Source organism: Condylura cristata, unplaced genomic scaffold (genome assembly GCF_000260355.1).
Source record: "Condylura cristata isolate star-nosed mole 26May11 unplaced genomic scaffold, ConCri1.0 scaffold00005, whole genome shotgun sequence".
NCBI lineage: Eukaryota > Metazoa > Chordata > Mammalia > Eulipotyphla > Talpidae > Condylura > Condylura cristata.
The window spans coordinates 31444152-31461655 of NW_004567106.1; the positions used below are offsets into that span (position 1 = coordinate 31444152).

Here is a 17504-nt window from a genome sequence, read left to right on the forward strand (position 1 = left end):
CCTTATTACGAGTGATGTTGAACATTTTTTCATATGCCTGTTGGCCATCTGCATTTACTCTTTGGAGAAGTGGCATTGACATTGTTTTTAACGCTCCCATTAAAAACATTTAATAATCCTCCTAATTTAATGATCCTCTTTTGTTCGATTTCTGATTTTTCTTATTCTATGAATAAACTGACTTTTGATTTATTTTTTAAATGGTAGTAAAATACATATATTTACTATTTGAAGCTGTTGTAAGTGTACCATTCATTGTCATTGAATATTTTCACAGTGTCATATTAACATCTCCACTATGTCCATGTTCAAAACTTAAAAAAAATATGTCTTTATTGAAATATAGTTGACCTATCAGGTGGCAGTTTAAGGTATACCACATATTGTTTTGATACATTTATGTACTGTAGTGTTGCCAGCTTAACATTAGTTAGCACCTCTATCACCATCTAGAATTATCTTTCCTTTTTTGTGGTGGGAATAATTAATGGCTCCTAGCACATTTGATGTTTAGAATACAATATTGTCACCTGCAATCACTGCATTGCTCATCTGATCGCAAGGATTTATTTATCTACTAGTTACAAGTTTGTCCCCTTTAACAGAATCTCATCCCTGTAACCACTATTTTACTCTAAGTTCAACTTTTTCAGGTTCCACATATACATGGTATCATTTTTCCTTCTTTGACTTATCTAGCATAAGGTCCTAAATGATTATCCATGTTGTCATACCAAACCTTCTCATCATTCCCCAAAGAAACTCTGTACCCACTAACAATAACTTGCACTCTCCTTCTTCCCCTAAGCCCCAGTTACCATCGTTCTATTCTGTCCCTATCAGTTTGCCCGTTCTAGGTGTGGAATCCTTCATTGTTCGCTCTCTGTATGGTTTGTTTTACTTAACTTTTCAGGACCCACCCATAGTTTAACCGATATTAATATTTAAGTGCATTTTGTGGCTGAGTAATATTCTTTTGTATGTTTTATGTAAAATACAACAATAATGATGTTTTACTTTATCATGTGAATAATTTTGCAATGTACATCGGTGCACAGATCTATTATTCTTTTGGGTATATACTAGAATAAATTTTCATTTCAATTTTTTATTGAGTTAATTCACATTACATAGAATCCACTATTTAAAAATAAATAATTTGGTGGATTTTAGTATATTCACAAGGTTGTATAAACATTACCACCTTCTAATTCTGTAACACTTCATCATTCAGAAAGAAACCCATACTAATGAAGCTATAATTCTCTGCTTCACACACACATACACAAATACATAAACCACACCTGACTACCACTGGTCTAGCTTCTGCGGCTGTGGATTTGCATGTTCTGGACACTGCATAGCAGTAGAATCATATGGTATGATTTTGTTTCTGACTTCTTTCACCTTTTCAAGGTTCAACCCCAGTTTTTATCTTTTTATTATTATAACGGTTTATTTTTACATCATTTTGTGCCTTTTTCCACCTTAGTTGTAATCCCCATGGACTTCCCATCACCAGGTCACCTGTGTGGCATCACCAGATAGTCCTGTGCACTCCCCCCTCATTTTTGATCCTATTCCCCACTTCACCCCTGTAAAATGTCTCTGGTATGTAGTTGTTAATCATTATTATTATTTTGCCCCTCCTTGTCCTTTATGCTTCTGCTATGAGTGAAACCATCCTGTATTTTTCTTTTTCTTTCTGGTTTATTTCACTAAGCATGATCCCTTCCAGCTCCATCCATGTTGCTGCAAAAGACATGAGTTTATCTTTTTTGATTGCTGAGTAATATTCCATCTTTTTGGTCCAGTCATCTACTTTTTTCTTTTTTAAAGATTTATTTATTTACTCATGCAGAACTGGGGTACAGGCCAGAGATGCAGAGGATGAGAGGATTCACCAGAGACAGAGTGGGGAGCAGAACAGGCAGATTGACGAAGTACACCACTGAGCAGCGGGAGGGTCAGGAGAGGTCTGCTGCGCCATGTGGTCACCTCCGGGGTAGAGGGGATTCGAACTCATGTGGAAGTGGCTTTAGCTTCTTAGTGCTGTGCTTTAACCCACTGCGCCACCAGGGAGGGCCTAGTCATCTACTTTTGGGCATTTGGTCAACCCCAGTTGTTTTTAAAGGTACCACTGATCAAGTGCCACAACCATTCACCCCGTGCTAGTTTTCCACCTGGAGCTGCCCTGGGCCCTGACTATGGGCCACCTCCTAGAGCCACCTCCTATACCTGTTCCTGTGAAAAAGCTGCCACACCCTGCACTGCCATGCCAGCAACTCCCCAACATTGAGCACTCCCAGGTGCCTGTGATCTGCAAGGAAGGTGCGTGCTTCTCTAATTCCTACCATAGTAACTTTGGGCAAGCCCCCAAATCTGTGCCTAGGTTTACTTATCTGTAGATTAAGAATACAGGATTACAGTGATAATTAAATAATATATCTACAGCACTTAGAAGAGTGCCTGGTACTTAGAAAGCATCCACTAAGCGTGTGTGTATTAGCAGCCAAGTAATAGACCCAGAAAGCTACAGGGCAGGGGTGGGGGGTCAGGGAGGGGCTGTGGGTGTTTGTATGTCTCTGTTTAATATCTGTCTATAGCAGTGGTTGTTTGAACAATTTGTATTTTTTTTTCTTATCTGTAAATGCTTGTGGAAATATACATCTTTGATTCTGCATCACACTTTTACAAAACTTCTACATTTAAGCTTTGAAATGATCAAGGCGTGTGCTTAATAATTAATGCATATATTTAAGGTGTCCTTCCACCCCTGAGAAACTGGCATTAAATTCATGGAGTGTCTGCTAATCCAGGATTAATGGTAATGCTTTCCTCACAGAGTTGCCACAGAGGTTTATTAAGAGAATGTGCATGAAAAATGCTTTTGTAAATGGTAAACATTATTCATATGTGAGACAAATGTTTTCAAAAGTGGAGGTAATGGAAAGTTATATTAAATTCATATAAACAAGTAGGATGTATTTTTTTAAAGTGTATTTATGCATACAGAAGTGGGGTACAGGCCAGATGTGCAGGTGTGTTGAGAGGCTTCTCCAGAGACAGAGTGGGGAGCAGCATAGGCAAATCAATGAAGTACACTGCTCAGGGAAGCAGCAGGCAAGTTAGGAGAGGTCTGCCGTGCCATGTGGATCACCTCCGGGGGTGGGGCTTGAACTCACACTGAAGTGGCTGCAGCTGACTTGCAGTGCTGTGTCCCAACCCATTGTGCCACCAGGGAAGGCCAAAGCAGAATGTATTATAAAAGCACTTGGTGAACTGTTAGGGGTCCTATCATAAGGGTTATGAATGGGCTCATTTGGGGAGTCTTTTCCTGCCCTATGGTAGGTCACTGAAGTAATTTCTACTTTCCAGCTGACTTTTTTTTCTGATTTCAACTCTTACGTCCAGTGGGAGGCAATGAGCTTTATTTAATATGGCTGAGCTTTCGTTTCTTCATCTGTGATGAATTTAGCCATTAATCTTTCAGGCTTAACAATTTCATGGCGCAGTAACCCATTGTCTGGAATTTTAGTCCAAACTGTTCCTAACTGGCTATGTGACCATGAGCAAATCTGTGCTTCAATTTCCCCATCTGGAAAATGAGGGTTAGGTTACTTGTGGTAGCCTTCCAGCTTCATTCTCCCAGCACTCCCTGAGTTTTCCTGTCTGGGTCTCCAAGTTCCTTACTGGAGGTCTGCAAAGCTTGCCTGGTGATATTGGGGAGGCACACTGCTGCAGTGTGGAGGGCACATTCATTCATTTCCTGTATCTGTCCCTTAGGGAACATCCCCGGCTCAGCTGTTCTGGTGTTTGACATCCACGTGATTGACTTCCACAACCCTTCAGACTCCATCAGCATCACCTCCCACTACAAGCCCCCCGACTGCTCTGTGCTGAGTAAGAAGGGAGATTTCCTGAAGTATCATTACAACGCCTCTCTTCTGGACGGGACCCTGCTGGATTCCACGTAAGAGCAGCTGGACGGTGGGGGAGTGAGCCTGGAGGCTCAAGTGTGTGTCCTCATGCTGTTCTGCTTTTCTGTTCATTAGCTATGGGTTGAGAGAGCTTCCCCAGCACATAGCTCAGGCCCACATCACTGCTCGGGAACTTACTTTTAAGAGTTCTCTGGATGATCTCATGCTACTCCTATGGAAATTGTCTTTCTGAATAACAAATCTCATCCTATAACTGCTGCCTTTAAAAATTAACCCACAGATAAGTCCAAACTCCAAAGTCTGGCACATCAGGCTCGTTGTCGGCTCTGCTCTGCCTCACTGGTCTCATCTACTGGGGCCACATCCTGTCTCCCAGGGCTGCCACGTGCAGGGTACAGGCTGTGCGCTACCGCGTCCTTGTCAGTATCTGCTGTGGATTAAATCTCCTCCCTTTTATCAAAATTGTTCCTTAATTCCAAGGAAGACTCAACTGTGGCTACTTCCATAGCCTCATAGTTTTTGTATTGCCTACTTTTTAAGTTACTTGATTTTGCTTCCAATTCTGCTGCTGGTCTGAATATCTTAGGGACATCTCACATTTTTTAAAATTTATCTATCTATTTACATTAGTGTTCATTTTACAATGTTTTCTTACCCCCCACCCGTCATCACCATAGCCCTCCACATTCTTCCCTCCTTCTGATCCCTCTCTGTCCCCCTCCCCTGTAGGATCTATATCTCACTTTTTTTTTTTTTTAAGATTTCTTTATGCATACAGAACTGGGGTACGGGCCAGAGGTGCAGGGCGGTGAGAAAGATTCACCAGAGACAGAGTGGGGAGCAGAACAGGCCAACTGAGGAAGGACACTGCGGAGGGGAGCAGTGGCGAGTCAGAAGAGGTCTGCAGTGCCATGTAGGTCACCTCCAGGGCCGAGGATTGAACTTGCACTGAAGAGGCTGTGGCTAGCTTGCAGTGCTGTGTCCTAACCTGTTGTGCCACCAGGGAACATCCCAATATTCTTTTCTTTGGGAAAGAAACTTTTTTTAAATTAATATAATAGTTTATTTTTACATCATTTTGTGCCTTTTTCCATCTCAGTTGAAATCTCCTGTGGGCTTCCCATCACCTGATCACCCATGTGCCATCACCATAGTCCAGTGCATTTTCTTCCCCCCACTGTTTTTGATCCCATTCCCCTCTCCACCCCATAAAATGTCTCTGGTATATAGCTGTTCATTATTATTGTTATTTTCTTGTCTCATCCGTTATATTCCTGCTATGAGTGAAACCATCTGGTATTTTTCCTTTTCTGGGAAAGCAACTTTTTAAACCTTGCTTTATATTTCACATAAGTTTACCCATTTTTTTGTGGTAAGCGTGACCTAGATCCCCAATTTTGTTTCTAGGAAGCAAGAAGGTCTTCCTGTAAATAAGTATGTTATTGCGTTTATTTTAAATAAGGAAGGCTTTCTCTCCTCGCTACCCATCCTTCTGCCTTACAGCTTCAGGTAACAGAGTGTGTGTGTTAAAACCCAGGCATGAAGAGACAAACTCTGGGTTATATTCTTCAGAACACTCTCTGGCCCACAAGATCTTAAATATTAATGCCTATAGCATATTTCATCAAATCGACTAAGATGGTTGATTGTTATAAACACCATTATTTTGTACATTGCTAAGAAAGAATAAATGCTATTCTAAAATAATGGTGTGCCATCAATTTCAAAATGTATTCAAATTAGAATATATAGAAAATATATAATCAGCAAAATATATACTAATTTCTGGGGCCTAGAATTATAGTGATCTGGCTTATAACAAACTTGACTACAAAGAAATCCCAACCACTGAAGTATTAAAGCTTTGGAGTGCAGTGAGGAAGAAAGACATGACTGGTAGTTAGTTGTTTGGGGGATCCAGTGAACTTATGCATGTGACAGTGGTCCACAAGCTGAAAACAGTCTATAAGGTCAGTTGCCCCAGCTAACATTTATGCTCATATATAGCATTCCTGTGCCCATGGAGAGAAGAAGTGGGGTTGGAAAATGAACAGAGGAATTCCTTCCCAGTGTGTTCAGCATATGCTTCTCATGTGGGTTGGGGATCCGTCTTCCTGTCATCTGATATGCCTGGTGGCTTCACAGCATTCTTGCATGAAAAGCTCCTTCTGCTTACCCAAGACTCCAGTCTGTGAGTGTCATCTGTGTTACATGTAAGCCTACATGGAAGAGCTACATGCATTGAAGAACATACCCCTGCTTTGCCTTTATGGAGTGATAGGAACACATATATTTGAAAACAGATTTGTTTTCAGCAGGTCTCTTCTTGATGGAAGCTTCAGAATGATGGGATAACATCAGGTACGGTAGGCCTCTGCTTACTTGTGTGTGGTGGGAGGATCCCCTTAGGAAGGTGACTCCCAGTCCCTCCCTGGGCTCCAGAGGTCTCTAGAAGTGAAGAGGCAGATGCTGCCTTGGGTACTTGTTTGTCTGGGCCAAGAAAGCTGGCTTCTGAGAGATAGAGGGGACTGCAAGTAAAGAATCATGGAGGCTGGCCTGCAGGCAGGAGGCAGGAAGGCTGTGAGGGATGGGAAGGCCAGAATGTGCAGGAGGAGTGAGGAGAATGTCTGAGAGAAATATCTGGCATAAAAAATAAAGGATGTCCTGAGGAAAAAGAATTAATGGGGTTTTCAGGGGTGGCACGTGAAAACCAAGTGTTTACTTGGAGGACTTTTTCATGTGTGCTTAAACTGGCCCCAGAGAGGAAGAATAAACATTTGTTATTTGATAACTCAATCAGCTCCTAAATATTCTGTAAGACTTGGAAGCCGAGGACTTGTGAGGGAGGGAGGGGCCCAGTGGTCCCTGGAGTAAAGCTGTGTGAAGGCGCCTGTGTGCTGCTGACAAAGGAGGGATTGTGTAGGGTCCGGATGGCCGTCCCGTGGGCCTTGGGCCAAGCTGTTCTGTGCCAGAGTTGGCTGTTTCAGTTTCATCCCAGGTAGGACAAATGCAGACCCTATTTTGGTTTGCTGGCCTCAGAGGGCCAGATGCCTCTGAGATTGGCATGAGGGGAGACAGGCGCAGCCCTGTGCCCAGGGAGGCGTGAGAAGGGCAGGTGACCCAAGTGGGCTACTGTGTCACCATCACCTAGTGATGGGCAGCCAGGGGGCTTCGTGGGGGTGGGGTTTCTTCCTTGGCATTGAAGAATGTACCCCCACTTTGTCTGTAGGGAGTGAAAGGCACACAAATACTTGAAAACACTTATTTTCAGCAGTGGCTGAGGTGGTAGAGCAAACTTTTATTCATCTGAGTTTCCCAGGGACCATGGCCATCAAGGAGAATTTAGACTCCTTGACCCTAGTTAAACTCTCTGTTATTTTTCAGAAGTCAGATGATTATAGATATAAGCACTTTATACCCTCCAGACCATCCATTTATTCAGCCTTTATACTTGCTCTCTGCAGTGCCAAGCTAAACATTATTTATTATTTGGAAGATCCCTGTCAGGTAGCTATTATATCCACTTTTGGGGTTAGGAAACTGAGAGATTAAATGGTCAGGATGAAGCTGAGTGGTGGAGCCACAATTCAAACTCAGGTACTCAGGTCTTATTGAATCTAAAACCTGGGGTTTGAACTACCTTAAAATTTTATTTTAAAAAACTCATTAAGGGGCTTCCTGGTGGCTCAGGAAAAGCAACTCTCCTGACCGTGTGACTCAGTGTGTTAAGTCAACCTAGCCGCAAGGTAGTCCAGTTACTTTGTACCTGCTCTCTTTCCCTGGGTTGTTTCCTATTCCTTTCCCCTTTTGTGTGTACCTGCAGTGTAACTGAGTTGTGAGTGCGCAGGTGAGACCCCACAGACAGGCGGCCCAGTCCACTCTGGGCTACTGGTAACAACAGTACTATGAAGCTGTCTACAGCCCCTGAAGCACAAGTTTAGTCCCCGGCCAGGGAGGTGACCCACATGGCACAGCAGACCTCTCCTGTCTCACCTGCTGCTCCCCTCAGCAGTGTGTTTTAGTTCCCCACTTTGTTCCTGGTGAATCTTCTCACCCCCCTGCACCTGTGGCCTGTAGTCCAGTTCTTGTACACATAAATAAATAAATCTTTAAGAAATTATCAAAAAAAAAAATGGATGGAAATTTTTGCCGATGAACACTGATGAAAATTTAGGGAAATTTTGCAAGAGCAGGACAAAGAACTTTTTCTTTCCGAAACCATTGGCAAGAAGGTTGCCACCATGAGGTCCCATCACTCTGAACATTCTAGTATGTCCTTCCTACAAACATGGAAATCACCTACGTATGTTAATTCAACACATAAGTGAAACTCAGGGCATTTACTACCTTATAACCCTACAACCCCACTTAACTTTTGCAGGATGTAAAAGGACCCCAATACGGATGTGCCCCAATACTCTGGGACGGTTCCTTGGTCTTTCCTTGGTTTTCACTGTGACACTTTTGAAGATTACAGGTGGCAATTTTACCAAATGGCCTCCGATGTGTCCTCACGATTGGCAAGGGCGTCTGTGTCTTTGGCAGAAGGATCATGGAAGAGAACACCCTCAAGTACCTGTGGGCTCCTGAGCTACACAGAGACTCCTTTGTTTTGCTTGTAGGTGGAATTTAGGCAAAACGTATAATATCGTTTTGGGATCTGGACAAGTCGTACTGGGAATGGATATGGGTCTCAGAGAGATGTGTGTGGGAGAGAAGCGGACAGTGATCATCCCCCCTCACCTGGGCTACGGGGAGGCCGGCGTGGGTAAGTAAGAACACTAGTGAAGGCTTTTGGGGCTTGTTCACCATGTGTATTTTGTACATTTGGGGTGCCATATGTAGAGTCACAATAGTTTCTTCCATTTAAAATCCGAAGAATCTGCGACTTGATTTTTTAAAAGATTTATTTATTTACACATACAAATATTGGGGTACAGGCCAGAGGTGCGGGGGAGAGATTTCACCAGAGACAGAATGGGGAGCAGAACAGACAGTTGTACTGAATGACACTGCTGAGGGGAGCAGTGGGCGGGCCAGGAGAGGCCTGCCACACCATATGGACTGCTGCAGTAGCTGTGGAGAGGTTCATAGTGCTGCACTTTAACCTGTTGCACCATCAGGGAGGGCCTCTGTGACTTTATTTTAAAAAAGTATTTAGCATTTTCATTTAACAATCCCTGTGAGCTCAGTGTTAATGCCATGTGAATGCCCCATGCCCTCTTGTAAAAGCAGGGGCTTTTTTGGCATGCACCTTGCATCTTCACCTGAAGCTTTTTTTTTTCTTTCAAGATTTATTTATTCATGCATACAAGAACTAGGATACAGGCCAGAGGTACAGAGACATTGAGAGGGCTCACCAGAGACAGAGTGGGCTGCAGAATAGGCAGATCTATTGAAATACACTGCTGAGGGGAGCAGCGAACAGGACAGGAGAGGTCTGCCACACCATGTGGGTAACTCCCTGGCTGAGGATTGATCTCAAGCTGCAGTGGCCTTAGATAACTTCATAGGGCTTTAACCCGTTGCACCACCAGCGAAGGCCCTGCCTTGCATCTTCAAGTCCACCTGTGGGACATGTCCGGAAGGAGCTTTCCATGCAGTTTTTCTTAGGTGCAGCCAAGTGCTTCTTTGGCTCCTCTTCTCCTGAACCTGCAAAGTGGCCAAGAGTATTTCCTTTTGGCAGAGTTCAGTTTCAAGTTACAGAAATATTGTCTTTGCTTCGCCCTCATAGGTGGGGTTTATGTTGTGGTATACTTTGCAATTGTTGCCAGAATGGGTCCACCATATGGGGATTTGGGAAGCCCTTAGTTTTTTCCATCTTATTTATGCACCTTCTGTCTGGAGGTGGCGGAGAAGCGAAGTGTTAACATGGTGGGCTCAGTTCTTCCCACCAATCCAAGAAGAAACACTGTATGTTGTGTGTCCTATAAGACCATGCTTCTATAAGCTAGATTTAGAATTATCATATAATTACATAATATTTAGTAATTTTAATTATGCATATTTACATATAAATTTGAATATACACACATATTTATTCACATAGCTACACAACTTCTTTTGTCCTCATACTCTGCATACTATTCTCAAATTTATGTTTGTTGTCATGTTGAATTTTAATTTTAAAAAATACCATATTTTTAAAATCTTGCTATTCAAAAATTCTACCAATGAAGTCTTTACTAGTGATTTTTCAGACTTTTTTCAGACACACAGTAGGAAATACATCTCATCTTCCTGTCTCTACTATATATAAACCTAAAATTTCTACATGTGTTCATATACACTATATTCTCTACATAAAATTGAAGAAAGCTATTTTTTCCTATGTGCATTATACCCTGATCTACTTTATTATCTTCCTTAATTAAAAAAAAGAAATGCTGGTCACCATCCTCTAAACTGATTTCATGACTCACTGGTGGTGAACACCTACAGTCGGGAGAAACTGCTTACCCCTGCTTAGTTCTGCTTTCATGAGCAATGCCTGCCTCTGTCAGGTAGCTGGAGCCTCAGGTTGGGAGGGGAGCTGAGCCAGTATCACTGCCTGGGCACTAACCCGCGTCTGCCCTGTTGGTGAGGCAGCTGGAGAAGTTCCTGGCAGCGCTGTGCTGGTGTTTGACATCGAGCTGCTGGAGCTTGTTGCGGGCCTGCCTGAAGGGTACATGTTCATATGGAATGACGAGGTGTCACCCAACCTCTTCGAGGAAATCGACAAGGACGGCAATGGCGAAGTCCTCCTTGAAGAGGTAACTGACCTTTGAAGGACAATGGGGTACAAACACCTGGTGAACATTACCGGGCCTAAGGCCCGTTCAGAAAGGGAAGCTTTGTTGGAGACTAGGCAGCGGTGCGCATTTCTCGTCAGGAAGACAACCTACATCTCCCTTACCCTGCTGAAAGGGTTCCTAGAACCAGTTCCCACTTAAGAGTGTGTGGAGGCTTCCTCACACCAAGCAATCCTCAGACACCAGCAGGGAGTCTGAGGTAGTGCCAGAGTCCACAGTTTAAGAGCTCAGTCTCCCAGACTGCCAGTCACTTCAGAAACCAGCTGAAATCCCAGCTGCCATTTGCACTTCTGACCGGTTGGCTAAAAATCAGAGGTTTCTGGACTCCTCCTCAGGAGTCCATATGTTAAGAGCTCGGTCAGATAGTGACTCACAGAACTCAGGAAATTCATTTGCCTACTGGATTGTTGGTTTATTACAAAGGACGTAACTCAGAAACCTGCAGGTAGAAGACATACCTGGGGCATGGTACCGAATCTCTCTGTCCCCTCCGTGAAGTCCACTGTCCCCAGATCCCATAAGTTCACCAGCCCAATGCTCCTGTAAAAGCCCCTCACGTTTTCTACAAAGCCTCTGTGAACCTGGTAGCTGTCACCCCCATCTCCAGCTGCTCTCCCCTGCTTACTTGCCCAGCACACTGTCCCGTGTTGTCCTTTGAGCACATCAAGTTCACACCCACCCCAGGCCTTGTACCAACTGATCTCTCTATTCAGAAAACACTCCCCCAAGATAACAGTTTGGCTCACTCCCTGGCCTTCTTCAATCCTTTGCACAAATTTCCCTTTTTCACTGGGCTTTTACCCTAATGTCATATTAAACACTTTAACTCACTCCACATGTACTCTCTCTCTCTCTTTTTTTTTCTTTAAACACAAACTTTGTTCTTCCTCTAATGGACTGTGTTGACATTTTCTCCCCGTCTCTGGATGGTTGCACTAGCTGATCCCATAACATTTCTGTTCACTTATGGATCTTAATAATCTCACTTTTATTTACTTAGAAGTGCCAGCAGTTTAGTATCGAAGCTTCAATTCCTTCTCTACACTGAGGCTCAGAATCCCATGGGAGCAGTTAGCTTCTTATCCCCCCAGCTTGCTTTTCCACGCCTCCTCCCTTAACCACTGTGGAGCATCGGGGTGTACAGGACATAAGGCAACAGGAGAGGGGAAGGAGAGTGTGTGTGACCAGTGACTCTGCCTCTGGCATAAGGACCCTCGCGAGGCAGATGCCTAGAGGCTTGCTCTTCCTTCTGTGGGGCACTTCTGTGGGTTCCAAGATCACCAGCACCACCTGGCACTCCCTTCTATCCGTTCCTTGCTGTCGGCAGCTGCTCTCTGGTAGGCCGTCTGTGACTCCTGCTTAGCTTCTACCACCTCCACTCTTGCTTGTCCTAGCCTGGCTCTGCTTTTGTATTTTTCTGGAACACTTTGTCATTTAACGTGTACTTTACTTATCTTTTATGTCTATTTTTTTTAAGATTTATTTATTTATGCTTAGAGAACTAGGGTACAGGCCAGAGATGTGGTGGGTGAGAGGTGACAAAGTGGGGAGCAGAACAGGCAGATTGACAAAGTGCACTGCTGAGGGGAGCAGCAGGCGGGTCAGGAGAGGTCTGCCGCACCATGTGGATCACCTCCAGGACGGGGATCGAACTCATGCTGAAGCGGCTGCAGCTCGCCTGCAGTGCTGCCCTTTATCAGGGTACTTTAACCTGCCTCTGGAGAAAAAACCGCAAGTTGTGTAGCTCATAAGATTTTGTCTGTTTTGCTAGCTCAGATTCAAATTCCGGCTCCCTCGCCCTCAGAGGCTGTGTCAGGGCCCAGGGTTCTCAGCTGCTGGTCTCATGCTTTGTCCTGTCCCCTCCTCTCCAGTTCTCAGAGTACATTCATGCTCAGGTGGCATCTGGCAAAGGGAAACTCGCTCCTGGCTTTGATGCTGAGATGATTGTGAAGAATATGTTCACCAACCAGGACCGGAACGGAGATGGAAAGGTCACGTCTGAGGAATTTAAACTCAAAGACCAGGAGGCCAAACACGATGAACTCTAAACCGGACTCAGCCTCCTATGTGACTCCAAGCCCCGTCATGGCAGAGCGTGCATGAGGGCGCGAGGGTCTCAGAAGCGCACGGTCAGCAAGGAGTAGGTGGGTCATGTGTACCTGGGCTTATGTCAGGGGTGGGTTGTTCACGCGGTGAGAATTTAGGCCTACTGCCAGGGATCTTAAACAAAATCGGTGTGAGGTGCCTCATTGTGGGATGCGTCGACTCTAGAAAAGGCTGCACTGCCAGCCAGTGTTTTGAGCCTTTGGGGTAGTTTTATTATTAAAGGAAAGTAGTGTCAGACAGGAGTTACAAAAATCTTGCAGAGAACAGAAGGAAGTGACCAGGATATCTACATAGGAGGATTAAAAAAAATTTTTAAACTTGCCAGTATTTTAAAAGTATTCTTCAAATGGGCAGAAAAGACAGGGTGTGCCAACTTCCCAGAAAGCGGTGGAAAAGTGTCCTCACTGGCTCTGGTGATGCCCAGCACACACACACACGCGCACACACACACACAGTTTCCTCACTGGCTCTGGTGATGCCCAGCACACACACACACACACACAAACACACACAGTTTACAGTTCATCCCCTTGTGCTGCTCCAATTGACAGTGGAACTTAGAAGTTGAACAGAAAACAAGGCGTTTTGGACTATGACTAGCAAATTGTGCATTTGCCATATACGATTGCCTGCTTCCCTCTTTCTTATCGCTGTCACTGTCCTGTAGAACACGCACCCATCCTGAGTCCTGTGAGCAGACCATACACAAAGGGCTGGTGGCTAAGGTGGACTCTAGCTATCTCCCCGAGACCAAGACAAAAACAACATCTCAGATGAGCATACACAGATTACATTTGTGTCCTAGAAAGGGCAGAGCCCTGAAGGGGGCCTCTCTTCATGGGAAAACAAGGAATCCTCACCTGCCCAACACCCCACCTTTTCTGGTACCGCATTGCTACCTTATGTTTCTTGTTCCCCAGTGGTGGTGGCACTCACTCTGAAGTAACCATGATTTCTCTTTTGGAACTGCTTTATTTTACTAATTTAAACTATTTTGTACTGATGTAGCCCTGAGATACTTCATGAAAATGCCGTGCACTCATTCAATGGAATTAATGTTGGAAAACTGATCTTTTGTATATAAAGTATTGAATTTTATCATCGTGGCTTTGTGGCGTTTTATTTAAAGGCTAAGACCATTTTCATGCAGTCAGAAGTCTCTTGGTAAAAACTGGGTATGACTGTGTTCCCTTGAATTGAACAAAAGCCTGTTCAAAGGGTCTGTCAGAAAACGTTGGCAGATTTACCCACCGAGGGGTGTGCTGACCGCTACGTTCACCGGAATGTAGGAGACTCAGAGACTTGGAGATGGGAGAGAATGAAGCAGGAGCCTGGGGTCTGGAGTACAAAGACTGTTCATTAGGACTGCCCATGGGTATATATAGGGTCTGTACGTGCAGGGAAAAACAGGAAATGTGCCTGATGCAGAGGGTGGGGTGCGTGTTTGTACGGGGCCTGGGACTTCTTGTAGCTTCCACTTGAAACAGCACTTTGCAGGACAGAGTGCACTGTGCTCTGCTGACTTGTTTGTTGGCCTTACTGGGAAGTGTGCTCACCCATGCACAACATCAGCTAGGGTGGACAGGTGCACTTGAGGTCCTGCAGAGTTAGCCACAGCAGACAGTCTAGTGGAGATTGGGGTGGGATTCAGGGTCCCAGCAAGGATGTTGAGGTTCTCCGACAACTGTTGGTCAAAGATAGCAAGAAGCTATTCTACTTCTAGGCCTGTGGAAGGGAGAGGGTTAGGAGAGCCCATGTGGGCTGCTGGTGGGTGTCTGGGAGGGCTGAAGTCACTCCCAGAACTGTGGCTAGCACCACTGTGAAGAAATACCTACTGTGTCTGTCTCACCAGGGACTCCTGTTAGCTGAACTGGCACCTGATCTGAAGCCAGAGGAGAACGGAGCTCAGGGACTGGTGTTCTCAGAGACTAACCTCTTGGGATGTAGAGAAAAGAGAATGACTGAGGCAGGAGCAGATGGAGACTAAATGAGTACATGTATTAAAAAAAAAATTTTTTGGAAAGATTTCTTTATTTATGTATACAGAACTGGGGTACAGGCCAGAGGTGCAGGAGCAATGAGGTTTACCAGAGACAGAGTGGAGAGCAGAACAGGCAAATTGATGAAGTACACTGCTGAGGGGGCGCAGCGATGGGTCAGGAGAGGTGGCCGTGCCATGTGGATCACCTCTGGGGTCGGGGATTGAACTTGCACTAAGTGGCTGTGTCTAGCTTGCAGTGCTGCATCCTAACCCTTTGTGCCACTAGGGATGGTCCTAAAAATGTTGTTTTAAAGAAGCAAATGTTCAGTTTACTGTTTGCAGTAGCAACTTAGGGATGCCATGTGCTTTTGGGAGGCATCGACAATGCCCAGGGCCTTTCTGGCGCTGGCTGCCGTGGTCACTGTTGGGTCTCAGCTCACTTCCACCCAGCATAGTCACTCAGACTTTCCAGTGACCAGAGTTCCATAAGTACATTAGACAGACTAGTAATCTTGCTAAATTGAGCTGCCCTTGGGGATGCACTTGGCCTCTGGTATCCTTGAGAGTCTTCATAAAGATAAAGCCTGTCTGTATACGAGCTGATTCCTAGCTGGTTCTGTACACTAATGGGACAGGTTGACTGAATAAAATATAAGTTTCAGAAACAGAGGGAATCTTTGGCTTTTTTTTTTCTTGTTTTTAAATTGCCTAAATGTTGAACTGGAACTGACGTTCTGGCTGAAATACAGTACTCCCTAGGAGGATTAAGAGCATGGTTTCATAGTTGCTTATAAAAAGATGTTTGTAGTGGAGGATAAGAGCGGATGCCCCAGGAAAGGGGTTTCATCATGAGACCTCGCCCCATTGCCTTGTCGGATTGAACTAGAGACTGCCGACTTCTCTGATGTCCAGAAGCAGTCCGCATCTCGCTTTGTGAGCCTCACAGATCAGATGCCTTGAGCGCACCAATTAGTTGCTTAGAGATTGTGGAGCTCAAGGAACAGAGTCACAGTCAAACTTTCGATGTGGTTAAGTCTGAGCCTGTGTAAATCAATGATGGGATAGCAGAAATTTGGAACAAGGTGTCAGACTAAGAGGAGGAACATGGGTCCCTAACTCCACAGTTTTAGTCACTCTGAGGCCTTTGTCTCCCACTTGTGTTTGTTTCTGAAACTCTTAGGCTTAAATAAATGACTTAGTTTTACAGATATTTTTAATGGGGAAAATATTTTTTTCCAGATTCTCTAGTATTTTATGAAGGGCAGATTAAATTTGCTCTGCAAATATCTTTTTATCCTTCAACTCATTATATGTAAATTTGAACATTCAATTTAAAGAGACATGTCACAAGGACACTGGGACTCTCAACACACTCAGACTCACAAGAAAAACACAGCAGGAGCTGAATCCCTAACTGTCAAGAGAATGAAAACAGCCTTGACAACAGAATTAAAAAAACTTTTCATTTCATGTTTATTATCAGTGCTTCAAAACATTTTATGATCAGTGAATGTGGATACCGATTTTCAAACACCAAGTGCCAATGTTTTCTCTTAAATAATGATTTTCACACCAAATAAAACAACCAAACATAACACACTTCAAAAGACTGTGATACTATCAGCATAATGCACCCAAATTAGAAAAATGACAGTACTTAAAACCATGAACATTATTATAACATTTCATGAAACTTCTTAAACCTCTGTAAGCTTTCTCACTGTAAAAAGACTCCTCAGAAACTTCCCAGTAACATTAAACTATCAAATTCACTCTGAAAATGTAGGGAATTATTTTTTCAAATTTTGGTTTAATGATCTTTTTTAAAAATCTGTTAAAAAAGTTCGGGGAGGAGTGTGTTGAGAGGTGGAGAAAACGGTGTTTCTAGTTGATGGATTCAGCATGTCTGAAAACATACTTCAGCAATGGAAAGGAAAACTTCAAGAACAAGAAAATATAAATAAGAGTCTTCAGCAGATGAAGAGATGAGTAGCTCTTGCATAAAATGCACCCACAGGAGAGGTGTTCTTGAAGAACAGTTCTTCATAGAATCTTCTGTAAGACAGAGTTGGCTACCTCCAAAGATTCCTCCTTCACTAAAACAACATCGTAAGAGTCCAGGTACTTTTGTAAAAGCTCATCCACCTAATCAACCACAACAAAGAAACAAAAATTGAATGAACATGCAGAAAGAACTAAGTTTCACAGAAATTTCACTGTGAATTTAGATCTATTGGGCAAAATGTAAATTAACTCACTTTAATAAAATCTTTGAAATGAAGAAATACTTCCAAACTTTTACGACTCACTGACATAGAAATTTTCCCACATAGTGGCTTTTCTCCCAAAATGACTTCTTTCTAGTACAGTGATTCTCAACTGGGGAAGACTGTGCCCAAGGAACATTTGGCAATGTCTGGAGACATTTTGATTCTCATTGTACCTAGAGGGGAGAGGCCAGAGAGACCTCATTTAGAATGTATACCCTCTCTTCCCCCAATAATTAGCATGCATGAACTCCCTTACCCATTCCCAAACTTAAGAGCAATCAAAATGTCTCTAAAGTAACTCCTTTGTCAGGCACCTTTCATCACAATTGCCTATAACATCTCTTGTAGCTTCCACTTGAAACAGCACTTTGCAGGACAGAGTGCACTGTGCTCTGCTGACTTGTTTGTTGGCCTT

General features: G+C 43.8%; 1 protein-coding gene across 1 annotated transcript in view; it reads left to right on the forward strand.

Annotated features, from left to right (window-relative positions):
- Nucleotides 1–13921, forward strand: part of FKBP9 (FK506 binding protein 9, 63 kDa) — a 40275-nt gene extending 26354 nt beyond the window's left edge. Inside the window, exons 7-10 of the mRNA XM_004676844.2 lie at nucleotides 3787–3973; nucleotides 8564–8709; nucleotides 10530–10693; nucleotides 12604–13921. Coding sequence (XP_004676901.1) covers nucleotides 3787–3973; nucleotides 8564–8709; nucleotides 10530–10693; nucleotides 12604–12780 — 674 coding nt within the window. The 3' untranslated portion in view covers nucleotides 12781–13921. The remainder of the gene's footprint in view (nucleotides 1–3786; nucleotides 3974–8563; nucleotides 8710–10529; nucleotides 10694–12603) is intronic.
- The last annotated feature ends 3583 nt before the right edge of the window (nucleotides 13922–17504 follow it).